Below are 19722 nucleotides of genomic sequence, written 5' to 3'. Positions count from 1 at the left end.
GTTACATTTTTTGCTTCCTTTTTTGCCTTTCAGGCTCTTTATGGAAATTCTTAACGAATGTTCTGATGTGGATGAGATTAAGTTTCAAGAAGATGGCTCATGGTGCCCGATGAGGCCAAAGAAGGAAGCGTTGAAAGTGTCAAGCCCACAGTGTACAAAAATAGAAAGTATGTTCATTTGAGTGCAGGGTGGTAAAGGATGTTAAAAGTTCTGGGATATTTATCTTTGTAATTATGATTGTAAATTTGGAACCCTCCTAGTTAATGTGGAGTGAGCCTTACCCCAAACATGGGGGTGGAGTTCTTGAGAGCAACTTGTTCTGTTTCAAACATTTCTCCTTTAAGTCAAGGATCAAAACACTGAAGTTCCTTCTCAACATCAAACTACTTATTTGCATGATTAAATTTTAATCGCACATCATGATGGGGGAGAACTGAATTGCAGAACTGTGCTTCCGTTTTGCTTATCGATCAAATAGTATTTATTGAGTGCCCGCTCCTAAGAGGGTTGATTCTGATTCCCTTCTTATCAGTTCCTCCCTCCTTTTGGAGGTTCTAATAAGCAACAAAGGCCAAAAGTAAGCAGCAAATGAAGGAGAAAAGTCAAGGACCTCGATAATCTCACACTCATAAAATTTGGTCCTGCTTAATTTAGAACCGATAGTGCTAATAATCATATTTAGCGTTTACTGTGTGCAGAGCACTTTACTAAGCGCTTACTTGCGCTGTGGGCCCCAAGTAGGACAGGGGCTGTGTCCAACCTAATTAACTTGCACCTACCTCAGCACTTAGAACAATGTTTGACACAAGCACTTATCAAAGACCATTAAAAAAAAAAAAGGGCTGCGTGGTAGCATTGGTCGTTATAAACTGCAAATGTAGTTTTATAAGAGTTGTAAGTGCTTGAAACCACAGAATCTTCTACTTAGAGCCTGCTGACATTCAATCCTTGATGTTCTCCTGTTCTTTTCTTCCCCCAGGTTCAAGCGTCCTTAGCAAACCTTGTTCGGTGGCCGTGGCCACTGAGGCAAGCAAGAAGAAAGTAGATGTTATCGACTTGACAATAGAAAGCTCTTCTGATGAAGAGGAAGAACCTCCCACCAAAAGGAAATGCATATTTATGTCGGAAACACAAGGCAGCCCGACTAAGGGGTTGGTTCATGTTAATGTTCGTTATTCCCTACCTCTTCCAATTTACTGACCTTGTCGTAGATTTATGGCTCCTGTAATGTGTCTTTGTTCAAGCGCAAAATGGCCGTAGCGAGAATATTGTCCTTGAGGTAAAGGAGGTCGATCCATTAATGAAATATTCAGAGTTAACCTCTGGCCAAGAAAAGTGAGAATTTGAGGCAGATCAGAGTATTCATTCAATCTTTGCTAAGATTATATAGGTGAGCTAGCTCATAGGAACTTACTCAACTCTACGAGCAGTGAGGGAGTTAAAAGATTGGTTCCCCAAGGCTCCTGCTGCAGTCCAGGCTGCTTCAGTGGGTGACCAGCTTCTGCTCCCACTGCTCCGTGGCTACTTCTCCCTAATGTCGGAGACCTCATTGGTTGTCACTTGTCACATTGGTGAGTCAGTCAAAAAAGTTGGCTAGCTCACATTTTTTTTTACCAGGGTGTGCCTCATCTGGGTAATCGCCACGGAAGTAGATACATTTTTTTTTACTACTCCCCTGACATAAGCTGCTAGAGGCCCAGGAGAGATACATAGGTGTGAGTCAAAGTGGATGAATTATATTTTCTTGAGGCTACACCTAGACAGATCCAAGGGACTTTCAAAAGGCCTTTTATCCCTCGTCAAGGATAGACTGATGATCTTGCCTAGTGTATGGTGCTTTTGTTCCTCAGGGCACTCCACTTTTATATCTCGTTCTCCTACAATCAGGGGTTGCGTTCATGCAAAAACTCATGTAATCCTTCTTCGTGGTATGCATGTGCTCAAAACATTTCTTCTGACACCATGGCGTGCCTGCACACAAACAGATTTGCATAATTAGAGTTCCCTAACCCCGTAATAACCTTCTAGACAAGACGGCTAGTGAAAACAGAACTGAGAATGCTTCTAGTCAACTATTTAGGAAATAGAACTTAAAATGTTTTAACATGCTTTCCGCACTGCCCCGTTAATCGGTATCCCAAGGATAATTTGCAGTTCTCTATAGAGCATTCATCTGTTTTCATTTTTCCCCGGGCGTTGGGAGCAAGGTTTCATTGAGACAGAAAATAAAAATGAAATACGAAGTGACTACTGTTGCTGCCCCTTCAAAACCACTGAGCTCTAGCTTAAATAAAGGGATCACAAAATGTTTGAGCCAGAGTTAATCAATCAGTTGTATTTATTGAGTGCTTACTGTGTGCAGAGCGCTGTACTGAGCACTTAGAAGTGTACAGTATAACAATATAGCAGACACATTCCCTGCCCACCACGAGTTTATAGTCCAGAGGGGGAGACAGACATTAATATAAATAAAATCAGAGATATTCACGTAAATGCTTTGCACACAGTAAGTGCTCAATAAATACGATCGAATGAATGAATGAATGAGACTGGGAGCAGGGATGATTAAAGGGAGCAGGTCAGGCCGATGCATAAAGGAGTGGAAGAAAAGGAAAAAAGGGCTTATTATGGAAGGACTCTGGGCGGAGATATGCCTTCAGTAAGGCTTTGAACGGGGACGAGAGTTAGATATGAAGAGAGCGGGCGTTTCAGGCCAGAGGCAGGATGTGGGCAAGAGGTCCGTGGTGAGGTAGACAAGATCGAGGTTCAGCGAGTAGGTTGGCATTAGAGGAGCCAAGTGTGTGGACTGATTTGTATTAGGAGATCAGCGAGGTGAGGTAGGAGGGGGCAAAGTGATTGAGTGCTTTAAAGCCAATGGTAAGGAGTTCGTGTTTGATACGGAGGTGGATGGGCAACCACCGGAGGTTCTTAGGGAGTGGGCAAACATGGACTGAATGTTTCTGTAGAAAAATAATCGCTGCAGCAGAGTGAAGTAGGGCCTGGAGTGGAGAGAGACAGGAGGCAGGGAGGTTAGAAAGGAGGCTGCAACAGTAATCTAGCTGGGAAGAGAAATAACAACAATTAAGAACAATAACATCGTGGCCTGCTCAGTATATCTTTATCTGGCAGAGTTTTCTCAAGATATTACCTGAAAATGTTTCTAGTGGTTTCTGACCCCCTACGCATACGTGTGCACACACACACAACCCCCAGATATACAAACACCCCCTCACCCCCGTACCCCCAAACATAGACACACAACCTGCCACACGGCTCACCGCATAGTACAGTAGTTCTCTCCCACCACCCCTACAGCCTTCCGTCTGCCATATACCTTTCTGGTATGGTACCTGTACCATGGAGTTATGAAGAGAATTAGAGGTGAGGGGGGAAGAAAGGGACAATATTGTGAAGATTGCATGAAAAATCTATTCACTGGCCAGATTTTTTACTAAGCGAATGAAGAGTGATGAATGGCCTGTTAAATACCAGTAGAGGGCAGCTCTCTTCCTCGATCTTGAAATGGGAGCTGGTGGTATTTATTGCTCACTTGGTATGAAGGGTTGTGGAAAAGGAGCACACTTTATTAGATCATTCCTGCACTTGCTAGGAAAGTCAGCACCAAGGAAGAGGGGGACTGGCCGGGGAGAGAGAGAGAGGAGAATGAATATGAATATGACAGAGGGTGACAGATAATCGCCACAAGAAGTGCAAATTGCTCCAGATCGGGGAGCGCGAGAGCACGGGTAATAGATAATACCTAAAAAATACAAGTCTTGTTTTTACAGAGGATATAAGGTGCTTTAGGGTAAATGGGCTGTGCTCGAAAGGAAAGACGTAAAAAAAGTAGAAAGAACCATTTTGGGTGGCATGGCCTGTCTTTGATTTTGTTCATTTAATTGGATGTCAGAAACCATCTCGATGCATGTTTGGAGCCCAGATTAGAGTAGAACACCTTAAGCAGCTGAGAAAGAAAAGGGAACTCCACTGAAAAGAGCCCTCAAGCAGTATTTTTGCTCTCAGGGTACCTAGCCCATTCTTAAACATAGAGAGCAGACTCAAATTGCCTCTGACTGGGAGCCTTTGAAAGGCAAAGAGGAGCATATAGCTCCTTGTGAGCAGGGATTGTGCCTACCCATCATAGTTCTGGGCTCCACACACAGTCAGTGCTCAATGAATCTCATTGTTCGATTGACTAATTCCCTTCAAGCCTGGGCTGCTGATCCACCTGGAGCCAGCCCCAGGAAGCAAGAATCATGTCGAAGGCCTTGCATAAGGTAGAACAGCCATCACTCCTATTCTGTAGTTTCCAGACCCCCAGGCTCAACCCTGTTCTGTTGAGGAAGAGCAGCAGACATCATAAAAGAATAAGGGTAATGAGAATTAGTAAGGAAATAATCTGAAACCCCAAGACTCCTTACAGTGCAGGCCCTGTGGATGGGATGCAGTCTCTCTTGTGGGCAGTCCCTTCTAGAGAGAGAGCCAACTGATAGTCCCCAGAACATATTTTTGGGGTTTTTGTAATGGTATTTGTTAAGCACTTACTGAGTGCCAGTCACTGTACTAAGTGCTGGGGTACATTCAAGGCGGGTTGTATTCAGTCCATGTCCCCCCTGGGGCTCACAGTCATAATCCCCATTTAATAGATGAATTAACTGCGGCACAGAGAAGTGAAGGGACCCGCCCAGGGTCACAGCAGACAAGTGACAGTGCTGGGATTAGAACCCAGGTTCTTCTGGCCTCCCAGGCCTGTGCTCTAGCCACTAGGTCACGCTGCTTCTCTTTAGCGCTAAACACTAAAATATTTCTGAGTGGGAAGAATATACATGGAGCCAGAAATATACTGAGCCAGATGGGCCCATTCTCAGACCGTAGCAGCTCAATGCAGTAGACTCGTCCCTGTGGTCCGTGTGAACGTTTCACACACCTGAATGTAGATTCTGTTCAATCTTGGTGGAAGCCACTGATTGTGTACTGTTGTACATGTGGATGCGTACCCCTTATAGTCAAAGATGATGTCGATGGTGGTGGATACTGTCAGTTTCAACCCTCAGTTGTCTCCACAATCAAAAAAGACAAGTTTGTAAGAAGTAGAATTTATTCAGCATAGAGAAGCAGTCTTTGGACTCCTGGGGCTGTGCGAGTGTATGTAGGGTATACTGTCCTTATTTTTGTGACCTTCTAGAGTGTTAACAAAACTATTTAAACCTCCTCAGAAAAAGAACAAAATTATTAGAGCTTAAAGGAAGGAGGGCGCCTCTCATCCTCATCCAGTAAGGGCCGCCCAATTGCCTATGCCCCTTTAATGCAGGCCGGGTGGTGGCCCAAAACCCAACTAGCCATTTTAGGTGACCAGTCCGTTAGACTGTAAGCTCGTCATGCACAGGATACGTGTCTACCAACTCTGTTTTACTGTACTCTTCCAGGCGCTTAGATCGGTGCTCTACACACAGGAAGCGCTCAATAAATGCGATTGATTGATTCAGTCAGTCCCAAGGATGACCGGGCCTTGCCTGTGTCCAGCCCCTAGGTAGAACCTACGCGAGGGTTCTGCCTCCAGGAACCCCAAGTATGCTCACCATGGTGATCTTAGAGAGCATTGGGACCCACCTATTGTAGAGCAAACTTTAATGAACAGTTATTGCAGGCCACATGATGGCTAGTAGGCCCTATGGGGGGACTGCCCGGCCAGCCTGACCCCTAGAAATCCAGACAGTCCCTAAGCAGAGGAGTTGTAGAACACCGCATACTCAGCCACGAGCAACTAGGGGTAGTCTTTTCAGTGGAGACCTGGAGCCAAGCTCGGAGGCAAGACCGCTCATTGCATTCCTGTTGTGCGACTGTCTTCTGTAATTAGGCATCCTTATTACATCCTTTATTGCCTGTTGATTAATTCACTGCTCCATCTCCTCTGGCCTTTCTTCTTAAAGAGGACTCTCCACGCTCCCTTGGATGGAGACCAAGCTTGGGCCTCTGCCCCTACAGCTTTTGGGGAGGGGGTCACGCCCGGCTTAGGGTCCAATCCATCAGGTGGCTATCTTTTCAGCACAAGTCTTACCGGCTTGTGCTGACTCGTGTGGATCCATACAAGCTCCTTGAACAGTAATCATCTACCCAGATTCCTCTGCCACCTGGCTGATATCTTCCCTTAGAAAACATTTACCTGACCACTACGTTTTATTTTTCACCTGGGTGAAGGGCATCCTCGGGACATTGCGTTGACTGTAAATGCATAGTTGCCTATTGATTGTTCCAGGAGTTGCTGTCTAGCAAACCATTAGACTGCCAGCCAACTGGACATTTTAAGGTCATTCGGTGGAAGGGAGACCGTATGGGTGTGGTAAGGCATATTTTCAAGAGAAGAAGTAAAACTAGGACCAGAAGAAGTTTGAAGGACTTAGAGACAAAGAAGGGGAAGCGGAGCCAGAGGCACCACTCCTCTTTGTCAATCAGAAATTTTCACTGCAGTTAGTGTCGGAAGGGTGAGTGATAGAAAACCCAGGCTTGACAGACTTAGAAGAAGAAGATTGTTAAAGAGGAAAGAAAAATAAGAAATAGAAACAAGGAAAGCACACGTCTTTTGACCTTTTACAGCTTCCAAGTTTCATATGCTTTTACAAGAATTTTCTAAAATGGGACTCCACCTAAGCTTGAGTTTCATGGCCTTCAGGAAAAAAGCTAACTTTAAATAATGCTTTTTCCTCACTTTCTACCCCTTCTTGCTACTTTTTTTTGGCAGGCTCCTTCAATCAGACTCGATCCCATTGCTAGCTACCACCCCTCCAGATGACATTGGGAGCCCAAGGGGCCTCCCGTTTCCCAACTAAAAAAAGTTACTTTCTGTAAGGCACCCTTCATGCCGTCACTGCTTGCCCCCAACCATTAGTCCTCCAGTGAATCGTCTGTCTGCCTGCCTCACTCCCCATCTGGTCCATTCTGGGGTTCCAAGCCTGAATTGTAAGGACCGTTAGCCCCTACTGTACCTCGTTTCTTGTCAGAGAGGGCATCGGAAATCCCGAGCTGTTTTCTCTGTGGCCAAACACAAAGAGAGGTACCACTCTGGAGATTTTGAAAGTGGCTTTTTTCCCCCACAAGTCCTGGCAACAGACATATTGCTGAAATAATGTATAATATGTGGAATGCTAGCAGGTGGGCATCTCAATCTGAGGACTCGTAAACCAGTTTCTCTTGAACTTTACAACTCCTGTAAAGCCACCATAAATATATATTATTTAAATACCTTATTCAGGTTTTGTTTTACATTTAAGATGTTTTATAGAATTTTTTGAGGATATCAAACTTTGGAATAGTAATAATTGCAGTATTTGTTAAGCACTTCCTATGTGCCAGGCATTAAACTAAGTGCTGGAGTAGATTCAAAGTAGGATAGACACACCGTGCCCCAAATGGGGTTCACTATAAAAGGGGGAGAGAGAATAGCTATTGAATCCCTTTTTTGTTTTTTTAACAGATGAGGAAACTGAGGCACAGAGAAGTTAAGTAACTTGCCCAGTGTCACACAGCAGGCAAGTGGTGGAACTGGGATTGGAACCCAGGTCTCCTGCTTCCCAGGCTTTTGCCCTTTCCACTCGGCCCAGCTGTTTCCTATACCCATCAGCGTTTAAAACTGCTGTGACAATTGGTTGCCGTCTTTGCTTTGGACACCCTTAATGCCTTTCTCCAGACGAATGTCACTTGTTATCCGGGTAATTTAATGGCCACCAGAACCTGGAATTTCCTAAAAGCCGATGTGTTTCTCGCTGAGGAAATTTCCATCAGCTTGCCGAAGGTTGAGCGTGAGGATTCTTGGAATATAAAGGACAGATTGGGACTAGACATCTGGAATTTTAGAAGTTAAAAATAACTTTTTTTGATGTGGTATACACATCGAGAAAGAGGAGCACGGGTTTTATGTTAGGTGAGTCAGAATGCGACTCAAAATCAGTTAAGCGTTCAAAGGACTCTGGTTTGTTAGCCTTGATTTTGCACCTCTAGATGTCTCTTACTTCACCGTTGAAATCACAGAGGAGTGCGGCGGTCTTGTCCCGGTCTCTGCCTCGACCAACAACCGTCCAGTTTGGCTTCCGGTTGGCCGGTTTACTTCAGAGAGTCTTAACCGAGATGAGTGTTATTTACAGCACTCCAAGTCATGGTTTAGGAAACATTGGCAGGACTACCGAGGGAGGTTTGCACAAGTTTCCACTCGCCCTATCCTGTGTCCTCAGGCCTTCGCTCTCATGAGCCCTAAATTCCCCTGTATTTTAGCATTCAAACATATGTCTGAGTGACAACATACATACAGGCACTTATCCCTATTCTTGGATGAAAAAGTGTTGTTAGATGACTCCAGCACTGGTACTTTATGTTTTAATGCCAACTTGCTCTTATGTCACAGCTGCCGTTGAGAGCCAAGATTCGTTCATGTTATAATGAAGACTGTTATGAAAGAGGAGAGTAGAATGGAGTGCTGTGTAGTGAGTAGCCCCACTCTAGTCGAATCGTAACATGATGATCCTGCGACCGAGAATGCCCGGTGGTACAGCTGTCCTTCCCTCCTGCAAACTAACAGTCAGATTGTTTGTCATTTCCCATGCTATTTAAAACAGGGTTCTCATGTATCAGCCATCAACTGTCAGAGTGCCCAGTGTGACAGCGGTCGATGCTGTGGCCATCCCGCCTTCATTAACTGACTATTCAGTACCATTCCACCATACACCAGTATCCAGCATTTCATCCGATTTGCCAGGTAAGTGCTATCATTTTTTTTCTCCCCTTATTCGAACTGTGGAACTTAATTTGCCGAGGTGAAATGAAACCCTCGGTTCTTTCGCCCTGTCATCCTCCCCGTCCTTCCCTACCCCAACATACACACACACACAGCACCACTCCCTAAGAAAAACACCCCATCACTAAGGATCAAGAAAATCTTAAAAGGCCTTATCCACAGGACATCCGTTACTCGTTTTACCAACTTACAGTCAAATCGTGTAGTCAGTAGAGTCCTTATGTTTACAGTAATCGCAATGATGATGGTATTTGGTAAACACTTATTATGTGCCAGGCCCAGAAATAATAATAATAATAATTATGATGGCATTTGTTAAGCGCTTACTATGTGCTTTGCACTGTTCCGAGCGCTGGGGTAGATACAAGGTAATCGTGTCATCCTACGTGGGGCTCACAGTCTTAATCCCCATTTTACAGATGAGGGAAAGCACTCGGATGGATACAAGCATATTGGGTTGGACACAGTCCAACACAAGAACTATCTTGAGCAAGCACCTCCTCCAGGTAGATTAAAACTAGGAAGATAGCTTTTGCCTTGGTGTGGTAGTCTTCATAAGAGGTAGGCCGCTGGAGGCTTAATATCTCAGAGCACTACTGGGAAGATGAGTCAGGATGTGGCTTGATCACAGAGAACGTGCAAGTGATGTTGCGTTTCTCAGCTTTAGATCCTTTGAATCTGCCCTTTACAGATGATGGTCGTAAGCTTGTTAACTCTAACTGCAAGGCCAGTGAAATGTAGTCCCCATCATTTCTGACATGAATAAATGTTGGCCGCACTGCCCGGCATTTTACGCTTCATCGTTACCATGTCCTTTCCCTCTGGTTGCGTAAGATGTGGGTGCAAGGCATTTCGGTACACATATGGCTTAACTTTCAAATATCGGCTCACAGAAGAGCCTTAAATATTCCAGTTTGTGTACTGCAAAATGTCTAGGCAGGATGCTCTGCAAATTTCCATTTTAAAGTTCTGTGTCAGTCGCCAAATTAGATTCTCCTTAAGGGAGTGGCTGAACTGGCCAATTGGAAGTGCCAGGCTTTCGAGTTCTAATTTGGTTGGGTCACTGACTTGCTTTGTTCACCTGGACTAAGGTATAACTCTCCCGGGTACAGTTTCTCATAAGTGAAATGGAGATGGTAGTGTAGCAAATGCAGGCAGAGGGCTGTATAAGTACATAACTAACTGAATTTTCCTTCTTAAATGCTGGTTCTTACAGGGAGGACCTGAGCACAGGGTGAAATAAAAAATTTAATGGATTGTGACACTGTGTAAAGCAAACTCTGAAGTTTATTTTAGCATCAAAACACATATTTCAAATCCTTCTCTTCATCCTTAGCTTGTGTGAACACAAATGGTGACTGAAGTGTATGGGGCTCACCGCTTCAGTGTTGATGATCAACTATAATCATAAAATCCAGAAAATCCCACATCGAACCTGGCTTCTCCAGAAGTTTTGTTTCGGTGCCAAATCAACCTTTAAAACTTCCACTTGGCTTTGGTTTTACATTCCCATCACAATCTGTTAAATTTTCATTTGATTTTGAAATCAGGGAAATCCAAGGAAAGGGATTTAATTTATTTGATCGTGTCTGTTCTGTTGGAATTGGGTTCTCAGTGGTATTATTATTCCATAGAACATATAACTTTGACTCCCTAAATAAAGCCCTTTCAAGAAGTCTTACTTTCCTTTTGGCTAAAGAACAGATTCCAGGTCCCAGGGGGTTTAATTTAGCTCACTGATTTCTTTCCATGTAATAGACATTTGAATTTTGGGCCACAACCATGACTAGGCTGAGATTGTAACATTTTTTTTTAATTACTTGATAGAACCAAAAAGCTCTCTCTCCCCTCTCTACCGTACTTAAACTCAGTCCCTGCTTCACATAGTCGTACAGAGTGTCAGCTACTTTAGAGCAGTAGTCTGCATCTTTTTCATGAAGAGGAGTCAAATAAAACGGAAGCTTTGAGCAGTTGCTCATCCAATTTAAACAGAAGAACAGGAAAAGAGAAGAGATGGGGAAAGAAGAAGAGTGAGAAAGGGAGGGAGGAAGAGGTGGGGTGGGTGGACAGGGAGACAGGGACAAAAATTATTCCTGGTTCATTTGGGAAAGGAGGCGGAGGGTAGGTGCCAGAGAAGTCAAGCACTCTGCCCACTATTGTCACGTATCATCCTCCTCCTTTTCCTCTTCTTCCTCCTACTCCTCCTCTTCCTCCTCTTTGGGTGTTTCTTTTCCTTCAGCACATGTGTGGCCTGCAAGACCTGATGCTGGAGCTTCCTCTTGCCCTTTACGTGGATTGTTCACTGCTCTTATTCCACCAAATGTCAAGTGGTGTGGTGCCCCATTCAGGGGCTCTACTTACTCTCAGCTCCACACTTTGGTGGTAGGGGCAAGAGTAGCCCTAACTTGCCTTGCCTCGTGGGAAGAGTGGGAGGTACTACCGTTCCCCGAGCTGGAACTGCACCCCCGTGCCACTGGCAGAGGCCAAGGACTGGAGCTGCCATCTGTTCACTCCTCTGCCCCCTCCACCTTTCTGGCTCAAAGCAGGAAGGTGGGCAGGCCACTTGGAGCCCAGAAAGCCAGAGGGGAGAAGGTAACGGCGTCTCCCTCAGGGGGCCGAGTCTGCCCACAGAGTGGTCACCTGTTCCTGACAGGCTTATCTGGTATCCTAAAGAACTGGCTGTGACTGGTGAAGCAGAGGTTCTTGATCCCTGCCTTAGAGCAAGAAACAGTCATTCTCCAGTCTCTGAGGAGATTAGGGTAATTGACCGCTGCAAGAGCATCTGAGATCGGCAGGCCTGTAGGACAAAAGCAGAAAGCATTTTCCAGCAGTCGTAAACTGCAAGACATTTATTTGGAATCTCGATCTCTTATCGAAGAAGAGGGCTTCAATCCACGGTATAATAATAATGCATAGTACCGTGCCAGTTTAGGTAGGCAGCTGTGAGGGGGCATGATCCTGCTGGAAGGAACATGAGGGATTTTTGTAGATTTAATGAGAGCCATTTTCTGATGTTAGAGTCCAGTCTTCTGATTTGATTCGGAAACCTTTAGCTATTTCCGTAATTTTAATTGCTTGCCATTCTGTTGAAGCGAAGGGCGTGTTTAAACTGATTTTCTTCCTGCTTGCTTATTGGGCACATAGTACAGAAGGAGAAATGAAATCGAGCAACTCTTAGTTGGACATCTTTTTTTGTTGGGAACTGCCACTGGGCCAGGAAAGTCAGGCTCTGTCACTTGCCCGGGAAGCTCGTGACTTGCTGTCGCATGAATGCAGTTAGACTCAGTGTTATTTTACTCATTCCACACACCAGAGAAGAAAACAGTATGTCTAGAAGTAATTTGGAATCCTCTGTCTCATCTTTCGCCGACAGGCGTAAGGGAAGAGGGTGAGGACTTTAGGTCGCCGGCATTAGGGAAGGAAAGGAGGAAATGGTGAAGAGAAAGTACCTTTGCTGAGCATGTTTGGCCTGACACTACTTCATAAGCCTTGTTCTTGTCTCTCCCTCATCTGACCTCTTATTCACACCCTCCCTCTTGCCAGCAGTCGTGAGGGAGAAGGGGAAGGACTTTATGGAGCCCGCATTAGGAAGGAAAGGGAGGAAACAGCAGGAAGGAATTATCTTAGCTGAACAAGTTTGGCCTGACACTACTTCATGAGCCTTGTTCCTGTCTCTCCCGCATCTGACCTCTGATTCGCACCCTCCCTTCTGCCTGGGTCTCCCTCCCCTTCACATCTGGCAGACCACTGCTTACCCCCGTCTCCAAAACCCTTCTGAAATCACCTCTCCTCCAGGAGGCCCTCCCTGATTAATCTCTCATCTCCCCACCCTATATCTCCCTCCAGCTGCTGCTTCACCACTTTGGTGTGACCCCAATCACTTGGGTACTTCGCCCCGGTTCATATCTTAAAACACTACTTCTTCCCTTTCCCATAATTTATTTCAGTGTCTGTCTCCTCCACTTGATTGTAGGCTCCAGGGGGGTAACCATCGTATCTACTAAAACTCAGTTGCTGTATTCTCCCAAACGCGTAGTGCACACGGATTGTTTGATCCTGGAACTCGGCCCAACAGCAGAGAGTGGGGAGGGTCGCAGGACAAGATCGAAGCTCCCTTCTTCCCCTAGAAAAGGATGGGAGAGACCAAGGAGCAGGTCACCAGGGACCTCAAGAAGTGAACAACTAATGAGAAAAAAAGATGAACAACTCCAAAAAGACAAGTGCAAACAGTAGCATAAGTGTGTAGGAGAAGCTGAGATTTTAAGTTCCAAACACATCCTTTGTGGTTTTCACCTATTTCTAAGCATAATCACCACATGAAATATGTTTTTTAAAAAAATTATTCTGTCCTTCAAAAACAGAAGTTGCTAACAAATCATTTTCTTTTCAGGTTTGGATTTTCTCTCACTAATTCCAGTTGATCCACAGGTATGTTTTTTGGATTTAAGCAATTGTTTTGAATATGATATGTGGTCAGAATATTTCGCAAGAAGGATAAAGTGAATGCAGATTGAGTTTCGGATGGTGAAAATATTTATTTTGCAATTTCTTGAAGGAAGAAACTGGGCCACTCTGCGTGACCCTGCTGAATCAGTAGGTTCTGAAAAAGCGGGTGTCTGTACAGCGTGGTTCAGTGGAAAGAGCCCGGGCTTGGGAGTCAGAGGTCATGGGTTCGAATCCCGGCTCTGCCACTTGTCAGCTGAGTGACTGTGGGCAAGTTACTTAACTTCTCGGTGCCTCAGTTACCTCATCTGTAAAATGGGGATTAACTGTGAGCCTCACGTGGGACAACCTAATTACCCTGTATCTACCCCCAGACTGTAGAACAGAGCACTGACAGATACCAACAGTACTCAACTCTTCCACATAATGGAATTTGATAACAGACCCGCACCTGATGAACAGAGAGTTATCCGTTCAGGAGTTGAGAGCTAGGGAAAATAATTTGATGTTCTCCTCTAACTCACTTCTCAGTTAACTGGGAAGCTGGGTGTTTAGATATTTTCCAAAAGAACCACCGACACTGGTATGGGCTACTTGGGAGCGTGGTCCAGTTAATTTCTCCTAAATCCATGTTGTCACTGCACTGGTGAACCGTGCTTCAAGTCATGTCCAGATCGTTCAAAATAATCCATCCCCTTATCATAGGTATGGTATTTTGGCGGAATAATGCTTAGAGAGACTCGAACTTTGGTAGGATATGTAGCATGTTGAACAATGAGATCTACATGTTGTAAAAATAATGAAACGGTTGCTGTTGGCATGCAAGGTACAAAAAAAAAATGTGTAGATGGATCTGTGTCTCGTCAACGTATGTGTTTATAGCATATTGATCTTTGAACCCAAAGTTTTGAAACTTTTAGACATTAAGGGGTGCAGCATGCACACACGGTGACGTAATGCAGTCTACTGCAGATCACCTTGTGCTGCTGGACACGTTGAACTTCTGAAAGCTTCTTTTGATCTGAAACCCAACATAGTCTCCCTCCTCATCCGCATCATTGTTTGTTTCAAGCAGTACTGTCCCCCTATGTTTTTGGATAGTCTTACCTCAACCTTAACAAGCAGCACAGCTGGAAACATCATCACTTCCACCAGCCCTCATGAAAGCACCACCCACGTTAGTTCGTCCAGCCGGAGCGAGACCGGGGTCATAACCAGCAGCGGGAACAGCATCCCTGACATCATCTCACTGGATTAAAAGACTCGCTGGACTCTAGGAATAATTAGCCAACACCGCTCGTTCCCGAGCCCCTCTCTCTGGTCTTTGGCAGTTCTTTTGATATTTATTGAAGAGACACGGACACTTCTGCCTTCTGAAAGTGAAGGGAAAGATCTGTGCAGTAAGCACCCCGTTTGACTTCTTCCCAGAGCATTCTGAATAACGAATCCTTTCAATCAGTCGGACGTTTCGGCATCCTCTGGAGAAACCTGTTGCCGGATGGATTCCCCAAGGTGGTTTAAAATTTTATGTTGTTGTTGTAATTCACAGCAATAAATTTATGTACATATTTCAAGGCGACTTTTCTAATAAAAAGGCAATTTACCACTCTAGAACGACAACGGCATATGTTTATCCCGGTCAGAGGAAAAGGTGTACTCACGGACCCAGGTGGAAAATCAATACCGCCTAATGAGGGCGTTCCACGGTCAGACTTCACTGAGGTAACGAAGCCTCGTGGTGTGGCCCTGGCGGAAGTTGGGTGTATGCTGTTGTTCCACCTCTCTCCCTGACCCCATCAGAGTAAAATGGCCTCTTGTTCCTATCTCTCCCCAGACTGTCATTTCCACTGTAACACTGTTCAGTGATGAATGCACAATGAAGTTTGGAAATCTAGCTGCTTTGTACTAGTCTATTGTGCAGAAAGAACACTATGCAAACTCTGCCCGACACACAGCGTGCATTATTTTCCAGAGATGTACACGCCTGGCGTGGTGTGTACTGCCGATTTGGAGGGTTTGTTTATTAAAAATAGAGATATTGTACTATGCAGCTGCTGGAGGAAATGTCTTTTGAGGGATTTGCTTGGACTTGAGCAGGTTTCCCTTTCGAAAAATACCTGAGAGATTTGGGGGCAGGTGAGAGAGAGAAATTAATTTGTTACTAAAAGTTTAGTATTCTATATTTTTCAGTATAGGCTACCCAGTGTAACTTCTGTGCCAGTACAGTCTAACTAGAAATATTTAAAAGCTGGAAAAAGTATTTTACAACTTCCTATTCTGCATCTCCTGATCCGTGGAAGCCTGTTTGGTTACTGTCCAATTGAGTTTTAAATAACTCAGGGAATCTGGCTTTCTATTATCATTGGGGGGACTTCCAAAATTTAATAGACATTGTTGTTAAGGCCCTAGGTATCAAAACTTGCATTTTCCTTGCTCAGTATCCTCCTGTTGTATGTAGATGCTAACTTGGAAGTTTCTCTGTTCTCTAGGTTAAAAACAATTCCGATATTGTACCTGTAGATATTGTATCTTAGCCTTTTCTTCCTGTCTGTCCCCCCAAAGCAGTGGTGTTCTCACTTTTTAATTTTTGAAAGAGATCCTTTCAGAAATTAAAGTTGTTTTAGATTTTGGTTGATCTCTTAGTGAAACTCCCGTGCCCAGATGTGCACCGTACTTGGGAATTCTAATGCAGCCTCACACAGTTCCGGTCCTGGCAGCGGAACGGGCCGTTTCCCAGTCTGGGATGTGACACCCAAGCCCCAATCACTGCATTTTTGAGATACTTCCCATTCAAACTTATTTCCGATGGGCGGGGCACTGGATCTTTCGACCTTTACCACTCCCTTGTTTTCCCCTTCCTCTGAAATCTGTTTAATTTTCTGTTGATGTATTATATTGATCTTGTACAGATTGAACTTCAGATTATTTCGTGCTTGGATTTCTTACTAAGTCCTCCCTGCCTTTTTTTGGCTGTCCTCTGTTTGGGGGTGGGGGGCAAGCCTTCCTAACTTAATGTACTCTTTCCTCTTTTGGAAAGTTATTAAAGATGTGAAATAGAACTGAACCTTCATCCATCTCAGAAACCCAACTGCTAAGATCTGTTTCCCGCTCATTGCTATCGATCAAGCTCTATCGGCCGGTTTCTGGTCCACTGACAGGACCATTTCAAAAGAAATAGAATTGCTTTTCCGGGCAAGAATTTCCGTGGCCACCATGTCAGCTGCTTTACTCATTACAGTTGCATTGTTTGTCTGCTAACTTTGTAACCTTGTAGGAAAGATAATCTGGTTTGTTTGCATTAATTTGTTTAATAAACCAATGTTGCATATCGCTTACGATTCTGTTACCTTTTAGTTGCTTAAAAGATACTTTACCCTCATCATTTTGCCAGCATGAAGTGGGGCAGCAGGACCATTTGACAAAGGAAGCGGTTCCATACAAAGTCGCAGTCAATTTTTTTTTTTAGCTCTTCCTTTCTCTAACACTGTCCTTTTTTTTCATCATCGTATGCAATTTTTTCTAGTTTCTGGAATTTTCTGCAGGGTTTTTTTTTTGTTTCTCCAGTCCCAGAGGACCCTTTTAAGTTCTCCTTTTAAATTGTATATTTTGAAATTTTACATTGGGGGCTCAGATTATACATATACTTTTCAGTTTCTGGAATGAACTGCCTGTTGCCGAGTCAATCCATTCGCTGTTTTTCTCAAGACCCCGGGCTGCCTGGTACCTAGGATGGCTGATGTGACACCATGGGAGTTCAGTTTAGCCAGGTGCAGTAGAACCTCTGAATGTGCACTCTATTTTATTATTGAATAAGGAAATTATACTGTACTTTCCCAACCACTTAGTAGAGGGGCCTGGGCACCATAAGCACTCAGTAAATGTCATTGATTGAGTGGTCAGAAGTTTCTGGAATGATCAAACCTAAAAATATCCAGGTCAAATTTTCACAGTGAACTTGTACCCCTGGGGTTAGGTACTTATCTATTGAACTATCGAAGACTGTTATTATTCAGCATTTGATTGTCAGTAGAGAGCGTACTTAGGTGCTTCGCTGCAAATTCACTTCCCAAAAATAACGGAAGACAAAGATGATGGAATGCGAGATAACCCGCAGACTAGAGGAGAGTTGATTCTTGTTGTCTTGGTTTGGGGGACTTCAGGATAGGCTTTGGGGAAAATTGAGTTGTCAGCAGTTCGTTAATGGAGTACAACAAAGAAGTACAGTTTGGTTCTTAGGTTGTGGATCTGATACTTAACCATTCCTTCCCCAATTTTTTGGTAAAAGTGCCCTATAATGCCCTTATAATAAGCCATTCTTTTTTTATCCTCCCCTTGTAGTGTGAACTAACTTTCTTTAAATAAATAGTCGACATTGCCTTCATCTGGGTCATAGCCTTGGAGTGGTCTCCTGGCCATTGGCTGGGAGGACTGATATTCTAGAGCCCTTTAAGGAGTGGGAAGCAGCATGGCCTAGTGGAAAGAGCAGGGGCCGGGAGTCAGAAGGCCTAGGTATTAATCCCAGCTCCACCACTTGTCTGCTGTGTGACCTTGGGCAAGTCACTTTACTTCTCTGTGCCTCGGTTCCCTCATCTGCAAAACGTAGGTGCTCCCTCCAACTGAGACTGTGAATCCCTTTTGGGTCCTGATTCTCTTATATCTACCCCAGTGCTCAGTATGGTGCTTAATACATAGTAAGTGCTTAAAATTTGCCTCACTGTTATTATTAGAGAGGCGGTGCAGAAGTAAGGACAGTAGGAAAAGGAGGAGAAAGACAGAGGTAAAGGGAAGGAGTATCAAGAAGGAAAGAGTAAGAAAGGAGGGAAGAAGAAACCACAAGTATTTGGAAATCTAGAGCCTTCAGAACAGCTGGAGAAGAGGAGTAGAATTGACCCTGAAGGGAAAGAGGACAGTATATTGACGATGACAGGCTAGAGGAGAGACACTGGGAGCGGACTGGTTAGTCCTGTTAATAGTAATTATTATTAATATGATATTTGTTAAGCATTTACTATGTGCCAGGCACTGAACTAATCGCTGGGCATTGTACTAATAGATCCCTTCCAATCTGGCTTCTTCCCTCTTCACTCCAAAGTAACAGTCCCCTGCAAAGTGGGGATTAAGACTGAGCCGGGGATTGTCCAACGAGATTATCTTGTATCCACGCCAGCGCTTAGTACAGTCCCTGGCACATAGTAAGCACTTAAATACCAAAATTATTATTATTAAGGTAACCAATGATCTCCTCGCCAAATTTGACGACCTCTACTCTATCCAAATCCTCCTAGACCTCTCAGCCTCCGACGCTGTAGACCACCGCCTTTCCCTTGAAACGGTTTTCCAGGGTCTCTAAACCCCACCGGCCAATGGAGTTTCAATCATTGCTGGTAAATCGATTCCCTCCTTTGCCCCTTTCCCTCACTCCACTCCCCCCATTCTGAAGATTTTTCCTCCAACAAACTCTCTGAACGTGGCCACCCCTTCTGCGACTAGCCTCCGCTCTATTTTTTAATGTGGCAAACATGATCCCACTACCACAACTTACCTTATGTGCTGCAAATCCCTCACCACCAAACTCACTGGAGTTCGAAAAACAGAAGGAAGCACTCCTCAACACAATGGGTGGCTGGCTTATAATGGAATTTGTTCTGTGCGAGTAGAAGGTATGAGCAGATTTACTCTCCCAAGTGCTTAGTACAGTGCTCTGCATAGAGTAAGTGCTCCATCAATGCCACTGATTGATTCAGCGAAGAAGAGTTTGGATAACTGGGTGATCTAAAATGGATTATTAGATAGTCTGGGAAGTAGAAGGGGAAGTGTTAAAGACGTTATTTGGTGCCAATGTTCCTCCAATCGTGTTGTCGCCCCTGGTGGAGACAGAGAAGCGGGCTGGACGAGTTCAATTTTGGGTTGAACCAAAATTGGCAATTTGGGAGGTTTTATAGGCCCACTGTAGGCTAATAGTTCCTCTGAAGGTTGGGAGAAAGAACTCGAACAAGATGAGTACATCGATTTATTGCACACTTACTATGTGTGGAGCACTGTACTGAGCACTCGTGTACAACCCAAGTGACACATTCCCTGCCCACAACAAGCTTACAGCCTAGAGCATCTTCTCTATCCTCCACTTTCCACGCTTGAATGCTCTGAGCTGGGGTCAAGCAGCAGAACCTTCAATCGGGGACCCTTGCAACAGGTAAGATATCCAGACCTCAAGAAAGTGGTTGGTGAGTTTAGACTTAACAGTTGAGATACACTGTGAATGGACTTTAGTAGATGAAGCATGGCTCAGTGGAAAAAACAAAGGCCTGGGGGTCAGAAAACCTAGAATCTAAATCCTGGCTCCCTCACTTGCTGTGTGACCTTAGGCAAGTCACCTGACTTCTCTGTGTCTCCATTTCCTCATCTATAAAATGGGGATTAAATGCCTATTCACTCTCCCCTGCTTAGACTGTGAGCTCTGGGTGGAAAGGTGACTATCTGATTGTATTGTATCT

General features: G+C 44.5%; 1 protein-coding gene across 3 annotated transcripts in view; it reads left to right on the top strand.

The window, feature by feature from the left end:
* PIAS2 (protein inhibitor of activated STAT 2) overlaps positions 1-16563 on the top strand; it is a 55036-nt gene extending 38473 nt beyond the window's left edge. Inside the window, exons 10-14 of one of the 3 annotated variants that reach the window (XM_029059823.2) lie at positions 34-167; positions 980-1151; positions 8607-8746; positions 13176-13213; positions 14330-16563. In XM_029059823.2, coding sequence (XP_028915656.1) covers positions 34-167; positions 980-1151; positions 8607-8746; positions 13176-13213; positions 14330-14392 — 547 coding nt within the window. In that variant the 3' untranslated portion in view covers positions 14393-16563. Of the gene's footprint in view, positions 1-33; positions 168-979; positions 1152-8606; positions 8747-13175; positions 13214-14300 lie in introns of all 3 variants that reach the window. The other 2 variants (XM_029059821.1, XM_029059820.1) reach the window with 2 other exon arrangements.
* Positions 16564-19722: the final 3159 nt, after the last annotated feature.

The sequence above is a fragment of the Ornithorhynchus anatinus genome, chromosome 3 (genome assembly GCF_004115215.2).
Source record: "Ornithorhynchus anatinus isolate Pmale09 chromosome 3, mOrnAna1.pri.v4, whole genome shotgun sequence".
Lineage (NCBI taxonomy): Eukaryota > Metazoa > Chordata > Mammalia > Monotremata > Ornithorhynchidae > Ornithorhynchus > Ornithorhynchus anatinus.
This window is presented reverse-complemented; position numbering and strand designations above follow the sequence as displayed.